The sequence below is a fragment of the Carassius gibelio genome, chromosome A3 (genome assembly GCF_023724105.1).
Source record: "Carassius gibelio isolate Cgi1373 ecotype wild population from Czech Republic chromosome A3, carGib1.2-hapl.c, whole genome shotgun sequence".
In the NCBI taxonomy this organism is placed as follows: Eukaryota; Metazoa; Chordata; class Actinopteri; order Cypriniformes; family Cyprinidae; genus Carassius; species Carassius gibelio.
The window spans coordinates 29,648,928-29,674,445 of NC_068373.1; the positions used below are offsets into that span (position 1 = coordinate 29,648,928).

The 25,518-nt window shown below is 36.3% G+C and overlaps 1 protein-coding gene, 1 long non-coding RNA gene and 2 other non-coding genes across 4 annotated transcripts; 1 reads left to right on the forward strand and 3 right to left on the reverse strand.

Moving 5' to 3' along the window:
• Positions 1–2,290: 2,290 nt before the first annotated feature.
• LOC127941918 (uncharacterized) lies at positions 2,291–3,390 on the reverse strand. Its single transcript, XR_008149170.1, has 4 exons — positions 3,254–3,390; positions 3,077–3,160; positions 2,642–2,806; positions 2,291–2,381 (listed from the first exon to the last, which is right to left on the reverse strand). It is a non-coding gene; the product is annotated as an uncharacterized LOC127941918 (long non-coding RNA).
• On the reverse strand, positions 2,454–2,524 carry LOC127966346 (small nucleolar RNA R38). Its single transcript, XR_008155593.1, has one exon. It is a non-coding gene; the product is annotated as a small nucleolar RNA R38 (small nucleolar RNA).
• Positions 2,883–2,959, reverse strand: LOC127966351 (small nucleolar RNA SNORD49). The gene has a single exon (XR_008155597.1). It is a non-coding gene; the product is annotated as a small nucleolar RNA SNORD49 (small nucleolar RNA).
• Positions 3,391–5,550: 2,160 nt separating the features above from the next.
• LOC127941919 (sphingosine kinase 1-like) lies at positions 5,551–22,958 on the forward strand. The gene is made up of 5 exons (XM_052537398.1): positions 5,551–6,040; positions 15,170–15,319; positions 17,980–18,074; positions 18,152–18,267; positions 21,551–22,958. The coding sequence occupies exons 1-5, from the start codon at positions 5,632–5,634 to the stop codon at positions 22,269–22,271; spliced, it is 1,491 nt and encodes a 496-aa protein (XP_052393358.1). The 5' UTR covers positions 5,551–5,631; the 3' UTR covers positions 22,272–22,958.
• Positions 22,959–25,518: the final 2,560 nt, after the last annotated feature.

Genomic DNA, 25,518 nt, shown 5'->3' on the forward strand with positions numbered 1-25,518 from the left:
TTACTTTTAGAGAACTTAGAAAATAAGCTAGATATAATTTTAACAAAATAAATAAAAAATTAAAAACCTAATACTAGCTATATATATATATATATATATATATATATATATATATATATATATATATATATATATATATATATATATATATAAACAATTAGGTCTACTAGATAAATTTTATGTAGAAATTCTTGGTTAATTGTCTAAAATAATGCATGCTGATAAATAGCAATTTTTCAAAACGAAATTCTTACATTCTTCCTAATTTTATTAATTGTATTAGGCTAATTAAAATGTATTTTATTAATAATAATCAAACCTTAGCAAACCGCCTAACTGAAATGCAAACACTGAAGAAATTTATTTGATTTTCGTTCACTTTAAGTTTATTTCAGTGAAAATAGCAGCTGTCGTTGTGCAATAGAACATTCAAAACAGGCTCATTAAACACAAACACACACACACGAGATTAAATGTGCATAGATCTTTACAAAATACACCTAGATTATTTATAAAGCCTGTGAAAAGCACACACAAGATAAAATCCACTTAAAAAACGCATAGATTAATGACTGGGTTGAGCGAGCATAGCAGAATCTCCAGAAAGCGCTCAGCGCTCTTCAGGAAATTTTAGCACTCCGATCCTCTCACATGCTCTGGCAATGCTCAAAATAATACACATTTTGTTTCCTTACTTTGATTTTGTTAAGTAAACAGCAGCTTACATTTTCTTCTCAACTTCTTGTGTTGACTGCATTTCTACTACACACCACCGTTCCCAGCGGGTCTCCCGCGAAATTTTATGACCGCCCACTCCCGCCCGCAGCAAAGGTAAAACTGCCAGGTCCCGCGAGATTTGCGTTGGGTCCCAGGGGTCCCCAAACCCAATGCAGTCCTCTACCTGCGTTCACAATTCACAAGGTGCAGATGGGAGGGAGGACGGCTTACCACACAGTTTATGGGAATAAAGTATTTCCCTCACAATTGTCAAAAAAATCACTACACTGTCTGTCTGGTCTCTCTGTGCGCTGCTTTGCGAAATCATGAGGCGCGATTTTTTTTCCTCACTGCTGCACCAGTCTGCGTGAGAATATGGGGGTGTGGCGTGAGATTTGGGTCGACTGCGTGAGTCTCACGCTGAATGCGTGAGAGTTGGCAGCTATGCGTCTGAAGCGCGTTTCGCGAATCATTTGATCTGGGCTTCGGAATTCGCAAAACATTCAGATCTGGACTCCGAATCGCGTTTCGCGAATATAGTTTTGTGTCAGAACTTTCACTTTCGTATTTAGGGGCAGCAACTCCCAGAGGGGGCACCATCCCAGTTGCTAAAAAAAAAAAAAAACATGCGCTATTCTCCCATCCGCGCTCACGAGTCACGACCACTGGCACCTCATGTTTGCGGCTGATTGTTCATAATTGATGGATGGACATTTGTGCTCGGGTAAAGGACATCAGGTAAAGGACATCAGCAATCCGGCGCAGAGAAAAGAAAACTACAGAAAGTAAAAAAAAAAAAAAGCCATAAAGTTGGCTTGTCGCTGGACTTTCGAGAGTCTCAAATTTAGGGAGCGTCGCTAAAGTTCCATGCGATATTTGGTATACACTTTTCTAACGTCAGTAGCATTTGAGGAGAATGACTTAGTCATAAAAACAACTGTAATTGTTCATCTGGGTGTCAGCTGTAATGCACAATTGAATTGAATGTTTGATATTTATTAAACTAAATCATATGTAAATTATGCTACTTTTTCACATGGGCTCAAATGCAAATTTGAAGCTCTATAGAATATGAGGATAAATACTTGTGGTCATAAAACTGTAATGTGTTCATCTAGGTGTCAGCTACAATGCACTCCTTATACATTAAAATTATAAATCATTTAGGTAAAAACGAGGCCCGTTTATCACTTTCAGGCACATTCCTGTAAAAAATTTATTTCTTCACAATTTTTTGATCACTGCATTTGAGACAGATAGAACGCAATATGTTTTTAGTGCATCCCACAAATGATCGGTGCATTAAAGAATCTAAATAAGAAATGTTAAGATCCACAGTAATTGTAGATAGCTGCATAAAACAAAAATCGTTAGGAAGCCCTAGAATACATGAACAACCTCCTTTGAGGTAATGCATAGACATTACCTCAAGAGCAACCATTTCTCTGAAACAGACAATGTCCCAACACAAACCAAGTGGTTTCTGCTCACTTCTCTAACAGGACAGACTTCCTGAACACGCTGAAGAAAACCTCCTACAACTCAGTCTTCAACATGAACACAGAGACAGGAAGAGTTTACATCGTTTTTATTTAATAAACATTGTAAAGACATTTGGTCTGACGTCAATCTCCAGCATTCGTCACGGTCACCATGGAGCGCTTCTGCAAAACGAGAGTCACTCGTGTTAAATATTTGTATAATTAAAATATAAATTATGAAACTCATTATGAAACTCAAGCCTCAGAATACCAAAACTCCACAGGTGTTTTTCAGACAGGGATAACTTCTCTCATCACAGGCTTGATTAAATAAACTGTCTAAACTGATCTTGGGTCAGATTTTCCCTTTACAAGCGGCTATTCTGACCTAAAAAGAACTAGATTACACCATTTAAGACAAGTTATAGTAAAACTATACGTACAGCACTGCATCCAGGTGAATCAAGAGACTTCACGGTGGCTTCTGATCGATCTATAGACAGAAAACATGCTTCAGACGGGTTCTGGAAACAGATTCATCTAAGGAAGATTCAAGCAAGAGATTGACCAGCTCAGTGCTGAAGCAGGGTCCAGGATCAGATGTTCACCTGTGGAGAAGAGAAACATGTGATCACACATCTGCTGTCTCCAGAGCAGTGAAACACCTCACATCTGCACGTTGTGTCTCAGACTGATCTTGCTTTGCCATCGTCAGTTATCGCATCAGACGGCACTTCCTATGTAGCAGTTTCATCACAGAACACAACTTAAACTAACGCGTTTCCTTTTGGTACGGGAGAAAACCGACAGTTTTGTATAGCTTTATTAAGCAATATAGTACAAATATAGTAATAACACTAAAAATACAAAAGACTTACATTGTAAAGTCAACCATTTCATTGAACTGCGCTTAAAAATCACACAGGAACCCATCCAGTAGATAATCACTATCAAGTCACAACCTGCAGGAACACAAAGGAGAACAATGACCGTCGTTCTTATGCTATAATTAAGTGAAAAACCAATAATAAAACGGCTTTGATCATCAGGCTTACATCTATCACGGTGGTCTGGGCGCGTGGCGACCTGCTCCTCGCGTGTAACGCGGTACGCACGTTTTAATCGCTTAAGTAGCAGAGAGATGGCTAGCAACCACGAGGTGCGCAAGAAAGAGAAAGAAAAGCAGCGAGCGGCTGCTTTTATAGCGCAGGGACGTCACGGACCACGTGACTAGGGCTGTGTTCAATTCTGTAGCGATCATCCCTGCGCCCTGTTCCCTTCGCAGTTGAGTTCTGAGGAGTGAGAGTTGGAGCGTTCGAAATAACGGTCATCTGGAACTGACTTATTAATACACGTGTATTGAATTATGTTTGGAAGGACCCTACAGCGTATCTATCATTAATGTTTCGCTTTCAAGTGCACTACGAAGACTGCATTAATGAGTTTTACACGCAGGAAATGTCATGTGGAAACCGTGAAGCGCGCTGGGCAAGTGAAGCGTTTTACAAAATAAAGGTTCAAAAATATTAATTGACATAAACTGTATAAAAACAGATCATTCAAAAACATAGAAATCTGATTATTACTACTTAATTGTAATTATAATTTTAAATATATAATCGTATAACTGTGGTAAACATGTGTCATTTATTTATCCGCTGCACAATAAAAAAATAGTATCCCTATTTATTTACAAAATAAAGGTCATTAAAACAAATGAACAGACAAAATAATGAAAGTCACATAACTACTAAATTTTTTATCTATCTATCTATCTATCTATCTATCTATCTATCTATCTATCTATCTATCTATCTATCTATAAAATAACATATATTCCATTTGTTGTTATTAACAACATAAAGTGCATTAAACATTAGGCTACATTACATCAAAGTTTCCCAAACTGGGGTTTGTGAAGGAACTGCAGGAGGCTTGTGAGTTAAATGAAAAGCTCACAATTAATTAAATCATTAAAATGAAAACAAATCATTTTAAAATAACATCAATCAAAATAAAATGCTTACTAAATATAAATATTTTATTTTTGACCATTAAACAACATCAGAAAACCGTGAACATGCAAATGTAATATTAAAATATTTATTTTACAATCTCTGGTGGGGTACTTCTAGTGAAATACATTATATTCGGTGAAAGAGGTTCACATGACAAAATCCCTGGAATCTCTGCATTACATAAGAAACAAGGTGAATTTGTGCATTTGAATGTGTGTAAAAGACAAAAGATTTCCAAGGACATGATGCATGGTTAAATAACCCATTGTAAGATAATATTAATAAAAAAAAATGATTGTGTTCCTCGGTAGCCTATAGTTGATGCAATGTTGAGAAAATACTTCTTAAAATGAAGATGATTTCCATAAATCCAGTGGTCAAATGCCTGACCAGTGACAGATCTCTGTGTGAATGTCCACAAAACTAGAAGACTTTCTGAGTCTACTGTATATAAGCAGTAGTCTAACTTAGCAAAATTTAAAATATGAAAAAAGAGCAATTAGGAAGATTCAATAAATTATGAATAATGTATTTGCAATTGTGATAATAATATGCGATCAGAAAAAAACTAACTTTAGTCTAGCTGATTTTGCGCATTTTAAAATGTAATTGAATCTATTTACAAGTATTTAATTTTTGGAATCTATTTTCCCAGTCCCCCCCCTACATTATATTACGCGTGAATCCGATAGGTTTTTTTGCACAGTTTATTAACGTCGCTATCCTCTATCTGATCATTGTCCAGTGTCTGCCTACAAACATTGTCTTCTCTACAAACATTATGAACGATAAATATATCTTTGTACTAGTTTAAACTGCAGTTGAGGGTCTCTTTTAATCCCCTCCTCCGTTTCTTTCCCGACTGTTAAACAACAGCCTGGGACAGTATGCTTTGGGCATAACGGAACGTTTCTAAAAATAAAAATAAAAATAATAACAATATATGTATGTATGTATGTATGTATGTATGTATATATATATGTATGTATATATATATATATATATATATATATATATATATATATATATATATATATATATTAACACATATATACACACACACGTGTGTGTGTGGTAGATAAGTGCTTTCACACACGGTCTTGGTTTTCTTTGAATTCCACTTCCGAGATCACAGTTATCATCACAGTGTTCATAGTTACGAAAAAACAACTCTGAAGTGTCATGTCTTAAGAGTTACAATGTCACGCCCTTTGCCTTATGCGTTATTTTATTGTCATGCCGCTTTTCCGTCACTAGGGAGAGAGATATGCAAACTCTTTCTTTCATTCTTTTCTTCTCTCTCTCTCTCTCGTTCTCTCTCTCTCTCTCTCTCACACACACACACACACACACACGTGTTCAAACTGCGTCCCGGGGCAGCACGCGCACTCACCGCATCACTGTCCGGTCGTGGGATGGATGAACCGGGCGCGCTGCATCAGCGGAACGGGCCAGCCGCGGGTGCGCGCATGCACGGGCAGTTCACGGACGCGGACACCGGGCGGCTCACACACGCTCTGACTCTGTCGGACAGCTGTCTGACCGTGCAGAACATCAGCTCCTCTTCACCGCCGGAGCACCTGGACCTGCGCGACTGCCTGTGGAGCCGCGCGCACCGGGGCGAGGACCAGGACGCGTATCTCTGCGTGTATCTCTACCCGTACCGGCGCCGCTGGATGGCCTGGGGTCCGGGGCGCCAGAGGGACGAGCGGCGCTTTCGGCTCGCGCTCAGGACGGATGATAATGATGAGGACGCGAACCTGCGCGAGGCGGAACGCTGGGCGCGCGCCATCAACAGCGCGCAGCGCGCGGAACACGCGCACGGTAAGAAACCAACTTACTACAGAGATTAAACTCCTCTTTACTCAATAAACAGGCTTTTATGCGCGCGTTCGATAACACTTTGCAACAATATAACATCAACAAACACTACACAGCTCTAAAAAATGATCATGCAAATATCATGGGTTTTGAACACATGCTTCTCTTTCTCTGAACGTTCGGTCTTTCGAAATTCAAGAAAACATTCCATCTCGTCATTTTGCGAAAATGTTGTTTTCGGAACTCTCTGACACAAGTAATAACATTCTAAAACGTTACACGAACTTTCTAAAAAATGTTTTAGGATGAAACTTCCACAAACGTGTGGAATTAACGTTATTACATGTTAATGTTTTGAGAACATTGTTAAAGACCAGATACTTCTGAATGAACGTTCTGTTAAGAACCGTTGAGAACTTTGCCAGAACGTTCTGTTAGCTGGTTAGTTGCTAGAACTCACTTTATAGTCAGTGTCTGACAGTGAAAATACAGTGATCTGTGTATGTAAGCACTATAATCCTTCAGTACTCTGGTAAATATGTTCCTCCGGTTCATCGAGAGAGGATGAGGTGTGACAGTTTGCCAGGAGGAACAGAGACAACTAGTCTGACCTGCTGGATGACTAGTCTTTACTGTAATTGATCACAAACCTGAGATGTGTGTGTTTTTAACACTGATAGAGGTAGATATGATCTTACTTGGTCAGATTTGAGCTGTTTTTGCTCATTTGGGACATGAAGAGATGTGATGATGTGTGTGTGTGTGTGAGCTGATGCTCAGATGTGAAGAGATGCTGAGAGACACATAATAATCAGATTATTTTTTCTGTATAAATGAAAGAGTTTATGAACCTTTAGACCAAACAAAAAAAAGTTTGCATGTTTTAGTTGTTGTTGATGATTATCACATCTGATACACCAGGCTTTTATGGCTCATTTAGTCTGATATAGTGATAATATGTAGGAAGACACCTATTTATTTATTTATTTTCAGCTAAACTATGCAATTAAGTGCAGATGTTGATATGGACAAATGAAATCTTTACAAAAGTATCTTTAGTAAGATGATTAGTTTGATGATCAAAGCTCTGTAGTTTTGAAACATATAATGAAATGCAATACAATGATGACTGAGAGATAATAAACGCTCCTCTAAAGATGAGATAGGAGATGTTTTGGAGGCTTTAAGTTATTCGTATGATTTCTTGATACGAATCAGCAAAGATTTCACAACAAAAAGGCATTTAGTAGATAAATAATAATAATAATAATAATTCATTTTATTTTTGATCACATCTCAAGACACTCGAGGACAACCTTACAAAGATACATAAATGAAAGAATGAAAAAGCAACTATAAGCTGATCTTAAACAATGAGTTTTAAGATTAGATTGTGCACAACAGGTTTTTCATGTTTTATGATCAGAAACTCGAAATGTGTGTATGAAATATACAGAAGGGTTTATAGGGTTAAACTAACTGTATTTTGTATTTATGGTTTGCAAAGTCCAAAATCACTGTTGTTGTTTGATGCAACAAGACAACACTATTTAGGCTTAATTTAGGCAGTAGATACTGTAATTATGTCAAGCATAAACAATTCAGCTGTTTGAATCTTTGAACACGGAAAAATAGGACAGACAAGTTTCGTCGGATGCCATTCGTGAGCGTTTTTCAGTTTTTGGAAACACACACACAACAGAGACTCAAACTCCTGGTTCCTGCAGATGTTTGATCATGAGACACATCTGGGCTTCTAGAACTGACCTGAGGAAGTTCTGAACGATGAGCTCGTGTTAATGATGAGTCCAGGATACTGTTGTAACTCAGAGTTATAGTGGAAGGAATAGTGAGGTACCGTGAGGACAAAACAAACCTCTTACCAATGTGTTTAAAGAATAGTTCAGCAGATAATGGAAGTTTGCTTATATTTACTTACCCTCAAGACATCCAAGATGGAGATGAGTTTGTTTGCTCATCAGATTTGGAGAAATGTAGCATTGCATCATTCATTCACCAATGAATGCTCTGCAGTGAATGGGTGCCATCAGAATGAGAGTCCAAACATCTGATTAAAACATCACAGTAATCCACAAGTAAAACACTCGGGATTATGGATTATGGATCCGTATTTTAGCCAGAATCAATGGTTTGAAGTAAAAAAAAAAAAAACATGACAAAAAAAAAAAACAGGACTCTCATTCTGACGGCACCCATTCACTGCAGAGCATCCACTGTTTTCATTTTTGTGTAAACTATTCCTTGAACACACTGTTTGTCCTCACGTTGCACTTAAGAGTGAAAAGAATGAGCCAAATTAAACACTGTAACTCCAAAATATCCCTACATCAAAGACATCAAAGAATTCATAACAATGCATATTCATGTGCGTTTGTGAATATTTATGATGGTTGTTGTCTCTATATTTCTGTATATTTCTTGCTGCCAAGACAGTGGTATTTATACAGAATGAAAGACAATGATATCAGTGTCTTAACTTCTAGATATTATAAATAGCTCTTGATTTCAAGGTACTTTGTAAACAAGTGCAAGTAAATGTTTGCGTCTTCATAGACTTTAAAGATGAAGTGTTTAGTTTCTGTACCACTGTCAACACCAAACTAAATACACTGTTCATGTTTACACTTATGTGCATGCAAAGCAAGGGTTTACTTAAGAAAGTAATACTTTAATTCATCAAGGATGCATTAAGTTGATCTAAAGTGACAGTAAAGACATTTATAATGTTACAATAGATTTAATTATAAATAAAATGTATGACAGTTTCCACAAAAATGTGAAGCAGCACAACCGTTTTCATCACTGATAATAGTCAGAAGTGTTTCTTGAGCATCAAATCAGCAGATATGAGTGATTTCTGAAGATCATGTGACTCTGGTGAGTTTTAGCGGTCGTATAGTGTTAGGGTTCAGTGTTTAGGACACAGCTTGGCATCTACTGCTCACTCATACTGCATTCACATGTTTAATGGACGAGCTTGTTTCAGCATGTGTGATCCACAGCACACGATAATACACTATTTAACAGAATACATGTATTTTAAATGAGCAGAGAGCTGTCACATGTGAAGATGTCCTGATCGTGATTCATTCGAGACGCTCTTGATGCTAGATGACGGAAGACTAAACCCTTTCTGGGGCTGTTTTTATAGAGTTGGGTTGTTTTATTGTCGTCGACGTTTACACTTCATCAGTGGAGGATTTTAAAGAGCCCATACTGTATTTCGTTTTTTATCTTTTGAGTCTTCAGTTGAATCCATAGTGCACACTAAACTGGATACGATCTAGCCGTCTCTGATCTGAATGGATGATTTTATGAGACTCTTCTGAAGTAAGAGCAAGAGTCTTTTTATTAGTGGGCAGCTTTTAGTCACAATAAAGAGCTGTTAATTGAAATGAGTGTGAGACGACAGCGGTTGTTCTGTTCATCAGGCTCTTGAGCTCTCGTGGCTAATAATGCACGCTCATGCAGAACTCGGGAGCGTCTTCATTAGCGCTGAACTCACTGAAGACACAGTTACTGCAGAGACAGAGAGACACGTCTCATCTGCTGATGCTGTGTGTGGATCTGTATCTGCTTCTGCGCTGACCTTTGACCTCTTGACCTTTCCTCTGATGCTGTCAGGCTGCGTCAGATCACATTCCCACGAGCCCTTTGGTCACAACACACGCTGTACATGAGCTGCATGTCATCGGTCTTCTGCTGTAAATCTGGAGTAATGTTCATATTCATGTGGTCTAGTGATTTCATCACATCTATTAAATGTGGTAAAACCACTCTGACAGAAGGCTTGGGTGCACTTATTGTCAGCTTTGTAGCTTTTTATATATATGATTAAATATAGCATACTATTATTATTTAGTATTTTTTTATGATGATTTAAAATTATTTCATTAATTTTTTATGTGAATTTTATTTAATTTACTTTATATTTTATTTTAATAATTTCTAAATTATTTGCTTAAATTCTTCATGCATGTATTTTATATTTAAAAAAGTATTTAAATTTTTTTTTACTTAAAATGTATGATGTATTTATTTTATTTATTTAAAAAAATATTTAAAATGTTTAATGTATTTATTTTTTTGTTATTTTATTTAAATATTCTTAAATGTATTTATTTATTTATATTTAAAATGATATCATTTACATTGCTAAAATGTAATATTTAATAAAGTATAATATTTTTCTTGATTTAATTTAAATTAAAATGATTTAATTGTATTTATTTGCATATATTAAAAAATATTTTACTTACATTTTATAATTCATAAATTTTTTCGTTATATCAAACACATCATTATTATTGGAGTAATGGTCTCATGTCTGTGGTTCGGAGGCTTTAATGATGAGTGTTCCTGCATCGTACAGTATTTCCTGATGAATGTGTTTTCAGGATTTTCAGATGTTGCTGGATGAGAGTTATTTTACATGCCTTTATATCTTACAACAAGGTCAGCGAGACTTCAACACAAAGAGCAGCCTTCGTTTCTCTAAAGAATGTGGTTGAAGCAGTTGCATGATGTTTTGAAGGCTGGTATTGTCAGCACACAGAGGTCACAGACACACAAAGACATTCATTACACAAGGACACGCTAGAAACACGCTATATCTGTGGTGAATGAAGCTGCTGAGCTGCTTTTGTCTTTATAATGTGACAGAAGATTGAAGTCTGAAGTCTCTTCTGCTTACCAAGGCAGCATTTATTTGATAAAGCATACAGTAAATCAGTAATATTGTGAAATATTATAAAAATGATCAAAGCTGTATTTTCAGCATCATTCCTCCAGTCCTCAGTGTCACATGATTCTTCAGAAATCAATCTGATATGAAGGTTTGCTGCTCAAGAAACATTCCTGATTATCATCAATGATGAAAACCGTTGTGCTGATGAATATCTGAATGGAAAGGAAACTGTGATACGTTTTATTTTTCAGGATTCTTTGATGAACAGAAAGATCAAATTCACACAATGGCAGTAAATGATTCAGAATTTATAGATTTACCCAAATTCTTCTTCTAAAAAAATTATAAATATATGTGTGTGTGTGTGTGTGTTTTATACATGATGTTAATAAAGGATGGAATATATTTTCTTGCAAATTTGATCAAAAGTAATCAAAAAGTAGTCTGAATACATGATGTGTAATTCAATATAGATTATAGATTATAAAAGATATAATATAGATATTATGTTAAAAGCTACAATTTATGTCATGTAGCTCAGCTCAGTATATGTATTGTCTATATATATATATATATATATATATTAAAGCTGCGGTAGGTAACTTTTGACGCTCTAGCGGTTAATAAACAGAACTGCTTGTGTCTTGCGGAAGAACATCGTAGCCGGAACTACGTCTCTCTGTTTATGTCTATGAAGAATCACAAAGGTACTGGGTTACTCCGCCGCGGTATCCCCGAAGCAATCTAAAATAGTCCGAAAATAAACACTTATTATAGGTGCACCCTAGTGATTCAGGACAAGCCAAAAACACGGTTTGGAAAATGGATTCATGGTGTACTCGCTTATTATATAAATTTTTCTACATTTTGAACACAAACAAAGTTACGGACCGCAGCTCTGATTGGTTGTTTTTTACCGGGAGCGATGTTTTTCTGCAAATGGCAATAGGACACTGGGAGGAGCCAGAGGAGCTTGATTTTTTCACAGATTATCCGTCTCATATTCTACTGTCAGGACATAATGACAGGTTTAATACATATGTAAAAAATATATTTTTACAAAAGTTACCTACTGCAGCTTTAATGTTGTAAAATGATGAGTGTGTTTGAGTGTAATGAATGTAAACAAATGTGAATGTGTCTGAATGCAGGCCCTTCATGTTTTGGTTTTGTTGTGAAAAATGATCTGGTTCTTGACAGGTTCTGCGTGATTCATAGAGAAGTTTTTAAATACTTGTGTTTTTGTGTTTGGATAGTTTAAGGTGTTTGTACTGACACACAAACACACACACACACACACACACATACTTAGAGATGTGTAAACGCACACACATACACACTCTCATTCACACACACACATATAGATGTGTAAACACACACACACACACAGACACCTCCGTATATCCTTATCATGTGTTCACAATTCAGCAGCTGTGATGCTGAGATCATCTCCAGTGTAAGAGATTAAGCACTTATACATCTCTCTCTGTCTATCTTTCTCTTTTAATATATTTATTTATAATAAATATCTAGTATTGTACCTGTGGCTCAGTGGTAGAGCATTGTGTTAGCATCGCAAAAGGTTCAATTCCTGGGGGACACACATATTGGTAAAAAAAAAAAAAGTGTAGCCTAAATGCACTGTAAGTCGCTCCGGATACAAGTGTCTGCTAAATGTAAGTATTTTTTTATTTTATTGCATCTAAATGATATGAAATGCCTCACATCCTCCTTTCCTTTAAAGAGTAAATGTTTGCAGCTTCGTTCTCTTCGTAGTCAGCGTTTGTTTCCCTGGTGTTCCTGTGTGAGGTCTCTGCTGGTTCATGTGTTGTTCATGAAGGGAAGCGCTGTAGTTTGAGTTAATGATGCTGACAGACGCTCTGCTGCTAATTAGAGTCCGTCAGTGTGAATCTGCACTGTCTCACTGTGAAAGCACAGGGCTCATGTGGCTGTTGTTTTCAGCCCCAGAGGATTCTGGGTAACAGGTGAATCTCAGGTTAAACATCCTCCTGCTGCTGGAGGTTAAAACGGTTTCAGTCCACAGGAAGTGGCTGAGATCATTTATTAATGCAATAGGAGCGTTATAGTGTTTTTACCAGTGTTAAATGATGCAGAGCATTTAAAAAAAAAAAACAGAAGGTGTTTATTGTCTTTATAAAACTGTTGTTGATTTTATAAATTGTTAAATGTACTATTATTGTGAATTAAAATATGCATTAATATTTATTTTATTTCTTATTATTCTAAAAAGTTTCGTTTATTAAGTGAAAAAACATTTGTTTTATTTTATAAATTTTGTTTAAAGATTTTTTTAATGTATTTATATTATGTATAAAATATATTTCATATAATAAAAAATGTAATATTTATTTTAAATTACATTAGAGTGATTTTACCTTTTATAAAAAGGCAGGGTGATTAAAACCCACTTAAAAAATCACAAACAGATAAAACTGATTTCATTGTGTAATTGTCCATTTGGATGAGTTACAGGAGCAGTGATATAAATAAATAAACCAAAGCTCCTCATGAATCATTTGTGATGTATTGAAACTGTGCCATGAGTAAAGATCCAGGACCTGTTTGAGACACCGATACCTTCTTCTGTGTGTGTTCATGAGTATCTCTGTGAAGGTGTGTGTGTCTTCTTTAAAAGAGCGTGTGCTGTCTGTTGAGTGCTGGATTCACGCCTCACCTGTCATCAGGGTCATCGTCCCGCGAGTAAACCGTTCCCCGTGAAACCAGTCCGTCCCGCTCGACCAGATGATCCGAGCGCCGTCCCACGAGAAGCACAGAGCTCCTGTAACATACATAAACACTCTCAGAGCTATACATCACACCAAATCAAGACAAAGCCACTTCTGTTCGTGTGTTTTTAGCATTAGCGCTTCCAGCTGCCACCCGTCCGAGACCATGCTCTCTCTTCTTACTCTATTCATCAAACATAAAACCTTTTAAAGAGAATTAAAATCATGTTTCCAACACTTGATTCAAATCTTCTACCCCACAGATGTCGAAACAACCAGACCAAAAACAGGAAATTAGTTCAGCAGGACAATCTTTAGCTTTAATTATTTATTGCATTAGTATAAAACAATACAAAATGCATGCAAAAAATATATATTTTTATTCATTTTTTATTTTATTTTATAAAAATGCATTTTAATTTAAAATGTAATAATTTTAACGATAATAAATAAGTAATATATAAATAGCACAAATGTCAGCAGCAATCACTAGTTTTTCAGTATCTTCATAACAATGCATCATCACATGATATAAACTGAATAAATCACATATTTGAATGACTTTTCCAGTGAAATATGTCATCTGATACTTTATTATTATGTTTTTACTCCAGAACTCAATGTGACGACAAAACTATGAGGAATATTCATCTCAAATATGAGGAACAAAACAGTTTAAGTGCAGCTGAATATGTTTGTCACTCCATTTTTTGATGTTTAATAATTATGTACACAGCTCAGTCATTCACTGTCTGTCTAACTAATATTTCACAATGTTTTCATTGAAATAAACACCCCACACCTCACGTTTGGCACCACATTTACAGCATGAGAACACAAAATGTTTGCTATAGTTTTATATTTTAATTGTATTTTATTTTTTATTTTATAATTGATTATTATTTTTTATAATTGATAATTTTATGTTATTCGCTTTGTAAATGTATTATTTTATTATTTTCATTTTTCTTTTTAGAATTACATTTTTGCTATAGTTTTACTGTATTTTACTATATTTAAATTTTACTTTATTAGTATATTTATTTGTGTTATGTTTAGATGTTTATTTATGTTATAAGTAATCATTTTATTTTTTTAACTAAACACTAAAACACAGAACATTTATTTAATAATTCATATTGTTATGTTTTCTTTTTTAGTATTAGTATTATCAATTTTGAGTCTTAAACCTTGGTTAAAAATTATCCAAAAGAACAGTGTTCAAAACTATTGCCGTCATGACCTTAGCCCGATTCACAACGGTAAGCTTGTGATAATGTTTTCTAATTTGAGTCGTTCGTCTTTGCATCAGTACTCATCGTGTGTGTGAATGCTCCAGCTGCCGGATCAATTGTAGCCTGGAATAATCAAACAGTGCACGATGGTAATGAAACCCAGGTAAGAGGTATGGAAGGCCAAAAGGGTCAAAAACACATGAATTTTAACGCGTTAAATGCGTGTTGTTTATGCCTAATTAACATGTTGTTGACGCATTAACAATCGCTTGTTTTTGACCCTTTTGGCCTTCCATAAAGAGGAGCCATGCCAATGAAGAAGAATCTTCAAATATCTGCAGTCGCAGGTTTCAAACAGAGATGGCAACAAAGATGCAAAACATATGGATTTCAGCTTTAAGTCTTTTATGTAAATGTGATTCTCTCTCTCTCTGTGTGTCAGGTGTGTTGTTATCTGAGGTCCGCCGACCGCGTGGCATGATGGTTTTGGTCAATCCTCAGAGTGGACAGGGCCAGGCGATGGCTCTCTATAACCGCCACATACAGCGGATGCTCACTGAGGCAGATATACCACACACACTCTTCATCACAGGTGTGTAACACACACACACACACATACACACAGAAGCTCTCTGGACAGATTCAGCTTGTTAATGGCATTATATGATCTGCTATGAACAGCAGGCAGGGTGGTTTCAGCTCATTTTAAACAACAAAGAGAGAGAGTTCCTGTGGCTCAGTGGTAGAGCATTGTGTTTAGAACAAAGGTGGGATGAATGGATGATAACAGAATGATGAATGATTGAGGGATGGATGATTAGGTTTGGGTACCTAAACCTGGTGCCATACCTATGGAACTAGTATGAACCAAACCAAATCTGAACGGATATTTCGGTGCCTCTTAAATGCCTGAGCAATCGTTTGAAATATTTGTCCTGGTTCTCTGAAATGTACTCAAGAAGCATGGGCTTCGCTAAGCAAATTCGCGATCGCCTCAGAGTCAGTCTTGCTCTTCAATCCTCAGACCGCAGGGGAGCAGCGTGAGCGGACTCAAACACAAACAGAGGACACAAGGTGTGTGTTTGTCGATAGATAAGATTGTTAGAAAATCTGTATCTGTGCAGTTCTTTGTCATAAATACAGTTTACAAAAGGTCAGGAGGGAGCAATCGGTTTCCCATCTCCTGTAAAGTTTTCACTGTGTTCACCGCTCATGACACACAGCTGTTTTACTTTAAATATACTTAATATACTTCATTTAATTACACATTCACTACTGTGCAAAAGTCATGCATTAGTATTTAGTAAAACAGTACATTAGTATTTTCATGTTCGGCCAGTTTATTTTGCTGTAGTCTGTCAGTAGAAAATATCAGTTTACATTTAGTTTGTCTCAGTTTCATCTGTTTCTTCATGTAATCACAGACAGATTCGATGAATGTGAGATCAGATCTCTGTGTGGAGCACCGGCTGTTGCCATACTGAATCTCACTAGATTATTATTATAATGAATGACAAAATGAATGTTAAAACTGTAAACTGGTATTTCATACTGACACACTATAGCAAAATATGTAAATAACTTAAAACCCTTTTTTGGGGTGAAAATACTAATGTGCCTAAGACTGTACTTTACAAACGACATTGTTGCTACTTTATAAATAATGAGCATACAGTCATTAACAGAACTGATTAAAGACAGTGAGAGACAGCACTCATCTGAACTAAATATCAGAGAGATACAGTAGAAACATTATGTGTGGTTTTGTTTTAAATAATTACCCAGATCATAAAAATACATTTGTTAGGCTTAGAAATTAAAATTATTGTAAATATTTCTAATCTTCTTTAAAGTTATCCGTAGTTTTTTGTGGCTCTTTTTTGACCCAACCCTGATAGAATGATGGATGGATGGATGAATGATGGAAGGATGAATGGATGATAATTGTAGGATGGATAATAGAATGATGAATGATTGAGGGATTGATGATAAAATGATGGATGGATGAATGATGAAATGGTGGATGATAATAGAATGATGGATGATGATATAATGATGGATGGAGGGTGGATGGATGATGATAGAACAGTGGAGAGAAGGATGATAGAATGAAGGAGGGATGATGGATGGATGGATAATAGAATGATGGATAATATACTGATGAATGATTGAGGGATGGATGATAGAATGATGGATGGATGGATGGATGATTTAATGATGGATGATAATCGAATGATGGATGATATAATGATGAATGGAGGGATGGATGGATGATAGTATGATAGATGGATGGATGGATGAATGATGCAATGATGGATGATGATACAATGATGGATGAATGATGGATGGATGATAGTATGATGGATGGATGGATGGGTGATGGATGGATGGATGATAGTATGATGGATGGATGGATGGGTGATGGATGGATGGATGATAGTATGATGGATGGATGGATGATGGATGGATGGATGGATGGATGGATGGATGGATGGATGATGGATGGATGGATGGATGATGGATGGATGGATGGATGGATGATGATATAATGATGGATGGAGGGATGACAGTATGATGTATGGATGATGGATGGATGGATGATGCATTGATGGATGATGATATAATGATGGATGCAGGGATGGATGGATGATGGATGGATGGATGAATGATGCAATGATGGATGGATGATAGAATGATGTAAGATAGAATGATAAATGATGGACACACAATCACTCCATCAGAGCTGTTACTCTCTCTCTCTCTCTCTCTCTCTCTTTCTCTCTATCACACACACATACGCGCGCACATACACAAACACACACACACACACACACTCCATCAGAGCTGTTACTCTCTCTCTCTCTCTCTCTTTCTATCACACACACACACACACACACACACACCATCAGTGATGTTACTCACACACACACTCGAAGGATCAAAACTTCACACAGTTTAGACTGTGAAACTCTTATAAGGAGTTCCATACATATTTCTTGTGCTCTGAGAACTGTATATAACGCAATAATTAACATTCATTCATTTAGCTGATACTTTACACAGCTTACAAACGAGGAACATCACAAGCAGTTTCTCATAAGAGCCAATTATATCATAGCACTCCAGGTTTAGTGTTCAAAACTTTGGGGGCTAGTGATTTAAGCTCACCAGTGCTGCCTTTATACGTTTTAATGCACCAGACAGAATCTGTTCTCAGAAATCTGAGCGTCTGCTGTGATCTGTGTCCTACAGAGCGTCAGAATCACGCGCGGGATCTGGTGAGGAGCGCTGACCTGACGCAGTGGGACGCTCTGGTCGTTCTGTCTGGAGACGGGCTGCTGTTTGAGGTGTGTGCAGATCACTTGTGTCCGTCTCTGTGTGTGTGTGTGCACTCAGCTCACAGAGGGGTGTGTGTGTGTTTTAGGTGGTGAACGGTCTAATGGATAGGCCGGATTGGGAAAAGGCCATCCAGACTCCTCTGGGAATCCTGCCTGGGGGTTCAGGAAATGCCCTGGCTGCTTCTGTCCATCACTACACACGGTGAGCCAATCAGAGAGAACTCCTCAGATCATGCAGGACAAGCACCGCCCACCACGCTGTCTGATTGACATGTAGAGGGACCAACCGGATCTTGCTTCTTCTCATGATGTTTAGAGATGAGTTAATATGAAAGACGATATCAACATTTTGGCCAATGGCAATATATTACAGCCAATAATGAAATAAGCTATGGAAATTAACAAATAAAACACTTCGAACTAAAGTTTAATTTCATTTCATTACTTTAAAGAACTAATTTATTTCAGATTTGACTTTAATTTATTTAAATTGTGTTAAATCCAATAATAAATGTCAATGCTAAAAAAAAAACCTCAACTTTAATTTAATTTAGTCCATTTAAATGAATTACCCTATTCGTTTTAAATTTAATTTAGTAATTTAATATAAGTTTTATTAAAAGTATCAAAATTCGGGCAATGGCAAATAATAAAATTATGTTCTGTTTTGGACATAAAATTAAAAACTAAATTTTAATTCAAATATTTAATGATTTAAATAAATTATATATTTGAATAAATTTAATCAACATTTTATGAAATTCTGTATTAAAATTTGGACCAAAGCCCACACGTTATGACCATTAATACAATTGTTTTCTTTTTTCGATGTAAATTCAAAATAAAAAATAAAATAAAAACTAATCTAATTCATTAAAAATAATGTAATTTAAAGGTGCTGTAGGGAACTTTTGTAAAAATATATTTTTTACATATTTGTTAAACCTGTCATTATGTCCTGACAGTAGAATATGAAACAGATAATCTGTGAAAAAATCAAGCTCCTCTGGCTCCTCCCAGTGTCCTATTGCCATTTGCAGAAATACATCGCTCCCGGTAAGAAACAACCAATCAGAGCTGCGGTCCGTAACTTTGTTTGTGTTCAAAATGCAGAAAAATGTATATAATAAGCGAGTACACCATGAATCCATTTTCCAAACCGTGTTTTTAGCTTGTCCTGAATCACTAGGGTGCACCTATAATAAGTGTTTATATTCGGACTATTTTAGATTGCTTCGGGGATACCGCGGCCGAGTAACCCAGTACCTTTGTGATTCTTCATAGACATAAACAGAGAGAAGTAGTTCCGGCTACGATGTTCTTCCGCAAGACGCAAGCAGTTCTGTTTATTAACCGCTAGAGCGTCAAAAGTAGAGAAGAAATAGAGAAGATGCGCAAATCCACTTCATTTTCAGCGTTTTTTGGCGCATCTTCTCTATTAACAACGGCTCTGTGTAGTAACAGCTGCTCTATGTGAAATCACGCACCTGATGGAATTAACCGCTGATTAGAAAACCGGCTTTACTGACGAGATGCGCATTAACGATCGGCCAATCGTGATCGGAGCACCCCTATTAAATTAATTTAGTAAATTAAATTTTATATAATTTTATTTATATTTATTTTATTCTAAATTATTATTATTTTGAATTTTGGCACCACAACATTAATGCACAGTATGACATATTTTAATTCATTTTGAAATTTTCTAAAAATGACATTTAACCGGCTTATTTAGTGTTTCTAATGAGCATTAGATAATAGAGTAACAATAATCTGAATGTCAAAATGAGGGAAATATTCACATCCATTAAACAGGAACAGGATACAGAAGAGCAGCCAATGCGGTTCTGATATAATGTGCATCTCTACTGGATATCTCATTCATTTCTCATTAAATGTCTTAAACAGAACTCGTTAATATAGAATTTAATGATATAAAAATAGCACAGCTTCCTCTGTAGAGTTTCCCAGATATAAGCTCTCTAAACTCCTTATAATAATAAAGCCAGCCAGCTCGAGTCCTTTCTGAATCTCTGATCTGGAGTCAGTGTTCATGTGAATTAGTGATCTCCATTACACTCAGTCTGTGCTGTGCTTCGTTCAGACGCTCAGTTTAAAGTTTGCGATGTAAGCAGTCATTATTCCAGTCATTAGCATCTGTTTGTGAGAGCTGCATCTCTGTGGGATTTCTTTGAGCTAAAGAATACAGGTTCGGTTCTGCTGATAGAGAAAACGAAGTGAAAGCATGAAAGATGAATTAATGAAGCACAGACGCCTCCTACTGTCACATCATGAGACTGTCAGCAAACAGACAGTCAATGTTTCAGCCTTTATTAGTACTTCAGAACTGCAGATGTGCAAGTAATAACTTTGTTAATCCATTTTCCTGGTTTATCAACCTTATCGGTTATTATCAAATAGAAACTCTTAATGTAACGGCTGTAATCCTGATTCCTGTGCGGTGTAATGTGAGCCGGTTTTGTCCTTATTTTGAGCAAAAGAAGCTAAAACAATCTGTACTTTAACAACTAGAGATGATAATGTCTTGTCATGATGTCTGTCCGGTGAAGTGACATGCTCTGATCGAGACTGTGGATGTGTTGAGATGAAATACTAGCACTGTGTACACTATTTACTGAATAAACCTCAATATCCACTAACTGAAATAAAGCTGAAATCAAATAAATATTAGATGAAACAAATGTGAACTTGACAAAAAAGAGAAATGATGCCTTGACAATTTATCAAAATAGATCAAATAAGTTAAAGATGAAGTGCTGCCATTACTAAAACTAAACTGAAAAAAATAAAATAAAGCTGAATAAAAATATTTAAAAAACCTAATTAAAATGGCACAAAGAACCAAAATTTTAAATATAAATGAATTAAATTAAATTAAATTTGATTATAAAAATATTAATAGTAATTAATTAAATATTATATTGCAAGGATATTATAAGGTTAATATTGTTGTTTGTATAAACTTAATTTCATTGATTTTAGTTTCGCTAATGTAATTAGCTAATTCATCTATGATGTTACTGTTAACTAAAAATATGAAAAATGTTTTGTTATTCAAGTAAAGCTGAAATAAATTCAATATAAATATTAGATGAAAAACCTGAACTTAAAAACTTGATGTTGAAATGTTAACCTGGCAGATGACCGAAATAAACATTTTAGCACTAAAATTACTAAAATAGAGAAGATTAGAAACTGACTAAAACAAATGACTAAAGTATTCGTTAAAAATACATACAAATGAAGCGTAATATATATTTTTGGAGAAGGAAAGACTAATAAAAATGACAAAATCAAGCTACACTTTAAACAAAAACATCTAATTCAGAATAATAAGAAATACTGTAATAGGAAATAATACTACAATAGCTCTGTCGTAGTAGGTGTTTGGTCCACCTCTAATATTTTATAGTTAGTGCTCATGTTGTGTGTGTGTGTGTGTGTTTTCTTGTTCTCTTCAGAGCGTCTCCGGTGTGGGGTGAAGATCTGCTCACCAGCTGTGGGTTCTTGCTGTGTAAGGGTCTGGTGTCGAAACTGGACCTGGTCTCCATCCGTCTGGCGTCCGGCGTTCGTCTCTTCTCCTTCCTGTCTCTGGCCTGGGGCTTCGTGGCCGACGTGGACATCGAGAGCGAGCGGTTTCGGCCGATCGGAGCGCTGCGCTTCCTCCTCAGCACGCTGCTGAGTCTGGCCTCCTTACGCGTCTATCAGGGGAAGCTGGCGTTCCTGCCTGCCGAAAGCGAGCGAGAGTCGTCCTCAGCTGGGTGGTGTAGCGCAGACAGCCGGCTGCCTGACCGTCTGCTGGTCCCTCTGGAGCAGCCCGTCCCGCAGGACTGGACGCAGGTGGAGGAGCAGGAGTTCGTCCTGGTGCTGGCCATGTTCCAGGCGCACCTGGACGAGGATCTGCGGGCGGCTCCAGACGCACGGGTCGATGACGGACTCATTCACCTGTTCTACGTGACGGGGGGAGTCTCACGCCTCATGATGCTGCGGCTCTTCCGGGCCATGCAGAGCGGGAAGCACCTGGACTTGGGCTGCGCTCATCTGGTGTACCGGCGTGCACGAGCGCTGAGGCTGGAGCCGCTGAGTACGGCCGGCGTGATGACGGTGGACGGCGAGCGCGTGGAGTACGGGCCTCTTCAGGCGCAGGTGCACAGAGGAGCGGCCCGCCTCATCTCAGCGTGAACCAGCCGTTTAAAACCTGGAGCATTACACCACCGCACAACCCTGACTGCCTGCTGTTACACTTGAATTAAATTAGGGTGACCAAACGTGCCATTTTCCCATGCATGAAGGTGGGATCTTCAGAGAAAGGTCAAAGCGATGCAAATACGTGTATACTAGTGTTTGACTTGAAGCAGATCGATCGGTGTCTGACATCTCATTACTGTGAGACGATTCAGAAGCACAAGAAGCCGTCTGATCAGAGCTCTCTTTGGAAAATGGCACTTTTCGTCACCCTAATTTAATGTTTGTTTGTTTGTTTTATTAAAGAATTGTAACTGAGTAAATCTCATTAAAAAAACACGTCTAGGTCATATTTCGCCCCTAAAATGAAAGTAAAAAAAATAAAGGGAAATTATGTTTTGCATTTAGAAAATAGATATTTTTTGCATCCCAACACTATTTTCATGACATATTACATCCCACATTTTTATTTCAAACTGTCAGAATGCAAAGCATATTCACCTCATGTTAAAAATAAGCTGCGGAAAATAAATAGCAACTTGCGATTTTCTGACCACACATGCAAAACATGATTTCTAATTTATTTTTTTCTGTGGTTTTGAGAGTGAAATATGAGCTGCACAGGTTGAGATTCATCATCTCTGATGCTTGTGCATCTGAAAACATGCTCAAGATGCATTTTATCCAAAAGAAATTATATTTTACATTAATAAAATGGGCTTTTATTTTGTATTTTCCTGACAATTTTTTAAATTGAAAAACAGCACAATGAAAAACATTAATATCTAATCCACAAAATAAGTTTAATTTTATTTATGTAAAATCTAATAATTGCTTATTTTAATAAGTTTATTTTTTATAAAGCTTGACTGTTTTTGCTTTCTGCAAAACATACTTTCTTAATTATTTTCTGTGACTGTTGGAGTGAAATCAGATGCTTGTGCCACGCCATTTCACCCCAATAAATAATTAAAAAAATAAAATACTAAGAAATTATATTTTGCATTAAGAAAATTGTCAGTTTTTACATTAACATTATTTTCATGACAATAAATCATTAAACTCCAAATAATAATTGCAAACATTCCCAATGCAAAGCTTATTCACTCTATATAAAGTAAGCTCTCTAAAATCATTATTTTCTGACCATTTAACCCTAAAATATAATTTTTTAAAGAACTAATTAACGTATGTACTGTACATGTAAATGTGAAATGTATTTTGGTGTATAATATGTGATTTGGGGGTGAGAGTTTATGCTGCTGTGATCCACCAATCGTGATTTTCAGAAGTGCCAATGTTGAAAATATATGATATAGTTGTTCATCTTTATTTTATTATTTTATGATATAAATCAAAATGTGTTGTTTATTATTATTTAAGAGCAGTTTGACTGTCAGAAGATGTTTGTTTATGATGAAGCCTCACCAGCCGCCTGCCACGGTATCATCTCAATATCATCTCAATATCATCTCCATCAGTCTGAAGTTTTTGTGATGCCTGCCGTAAATGAGCCATTGTTTTTTTTAAATGTACCAAAAATGCTGCCTTTAGATACTCCTGGGAAATTATTTTTTCTTCAATGGCATACAAAATAACTGCTTAATACATTTGTATTGTTGATTTTGTAACACCTTAGCCACCCATACACCAAATCTGTTTCATGATGTCAGTGTGTTTTTATATTACAAGTTTAATATCATTTTCATCTGGCACTGAGTTTCTGGATTTTTAAACATCTAATATTCAGGTTCAAGTATTTTGAATAAATCATATCAAATAATAGCACAGTATCTTAGATATGATATAGCTCAAAGTTATGTTTTTTCAGCGACCTGTTTACATCAGTAAGTTTACATTTTTTCCTGCTGAACATGTTGTTACAGCCTTGTACAGACCACTGAACAGATTCAGGCTAACCATGACTGAAAGGTTTAAAGCCATACAGATGATAAACATGTGTTAAACAGACGTAGGACGTAGTTTTGATTTGTGAATGGATGATGCTCTTTGTTAGACAATGAATGAATGAGTTTGAAAGGTGCAGTCAAGTTTACGTCAGACTTATTGTATCGTGGTTAAAAATTGTGTAAACACTCTATATTGTTTTTTATGGTGAAGGAATAATTATTTTAAATAATTTTGAGATGTTTGATTTTTGCACAATACTGTATATGATCAGAGGGGATTCTGTGGTGATCAGGAACAATCTGAATTAAAGTACTTTGATTTGTTTGCGGATTAAAAATGTGCATATGATTGCAACTGTACTGTGAAATGCTTTCTCTCTCTCTCTCTATTTATATATATATATATAAAAAATATGTTCTATATTTTTTCAGTCATACATTTATATGAAAATGTTTAAAATAAAATTGCAGATGGTAAACATTTTTTTGTATATATGTTGTTTTTATGTTAAGATCACATATGTGAATCAGTTCAAATACTGAAGTAATATTACTACTATTTGAGTGGAATTAAAAGGTATGCTTCTTAGCATTTTCTTGGTTAAAAATGTTTAATGTTTATGAAAGTGACGTCACATACAGCCAAGTATGGTCACCCATACTCAGAATTCATGCTCTGCATTTAACCCATCCGAAATGCACACACACACAGCAGTGAACACACACACACACACACACACACACACACACACACACACCCGGAGCAGGGAGCAGCCATTTATGCTGCAGCACCCAGGGAGCAGTTGGGGGTTTAGTGCCTCGCTCAAGGGGCACCTCAGTCGTGGTATTGAAGGTGGAGAGAACACTGTACATTCACTCCCCTACAACTCCTGCCTGCCGAAGACTCAAACTCACAGTTTTTGGATTACGAATCTGAATCTCTGACCATTAGGCCATGACTTCCCCTTTATTATGAGGGAAACCTTATATTATGGAGCAAAACTGATGAAACTGATGAGATTCCCAAACTTTTTGTCAGCCGAACCCCTCTCAGTTAAAATATTTACTTGAAGTTAATGGAGTCACATGATATGCAGGGAAACATGTAACTATTTCAACTTTTTTGCAAGTGTATTGTGATTTTAATATTATTTTTTTAAACTGATTTTTATGATTAATTTTGCTGACTCTCAAATCACCTGCAGTTCCCTTTCAAACCTCCAGGGGACATTTGGGAAACCCTGGTGTTGAGCGTTTTCAACAGAGATTGAATTTGCTGTAGATAGTCACTTTTCCTAGCTGGAAAATTAAAACATACACAGTCACTTTAGGTA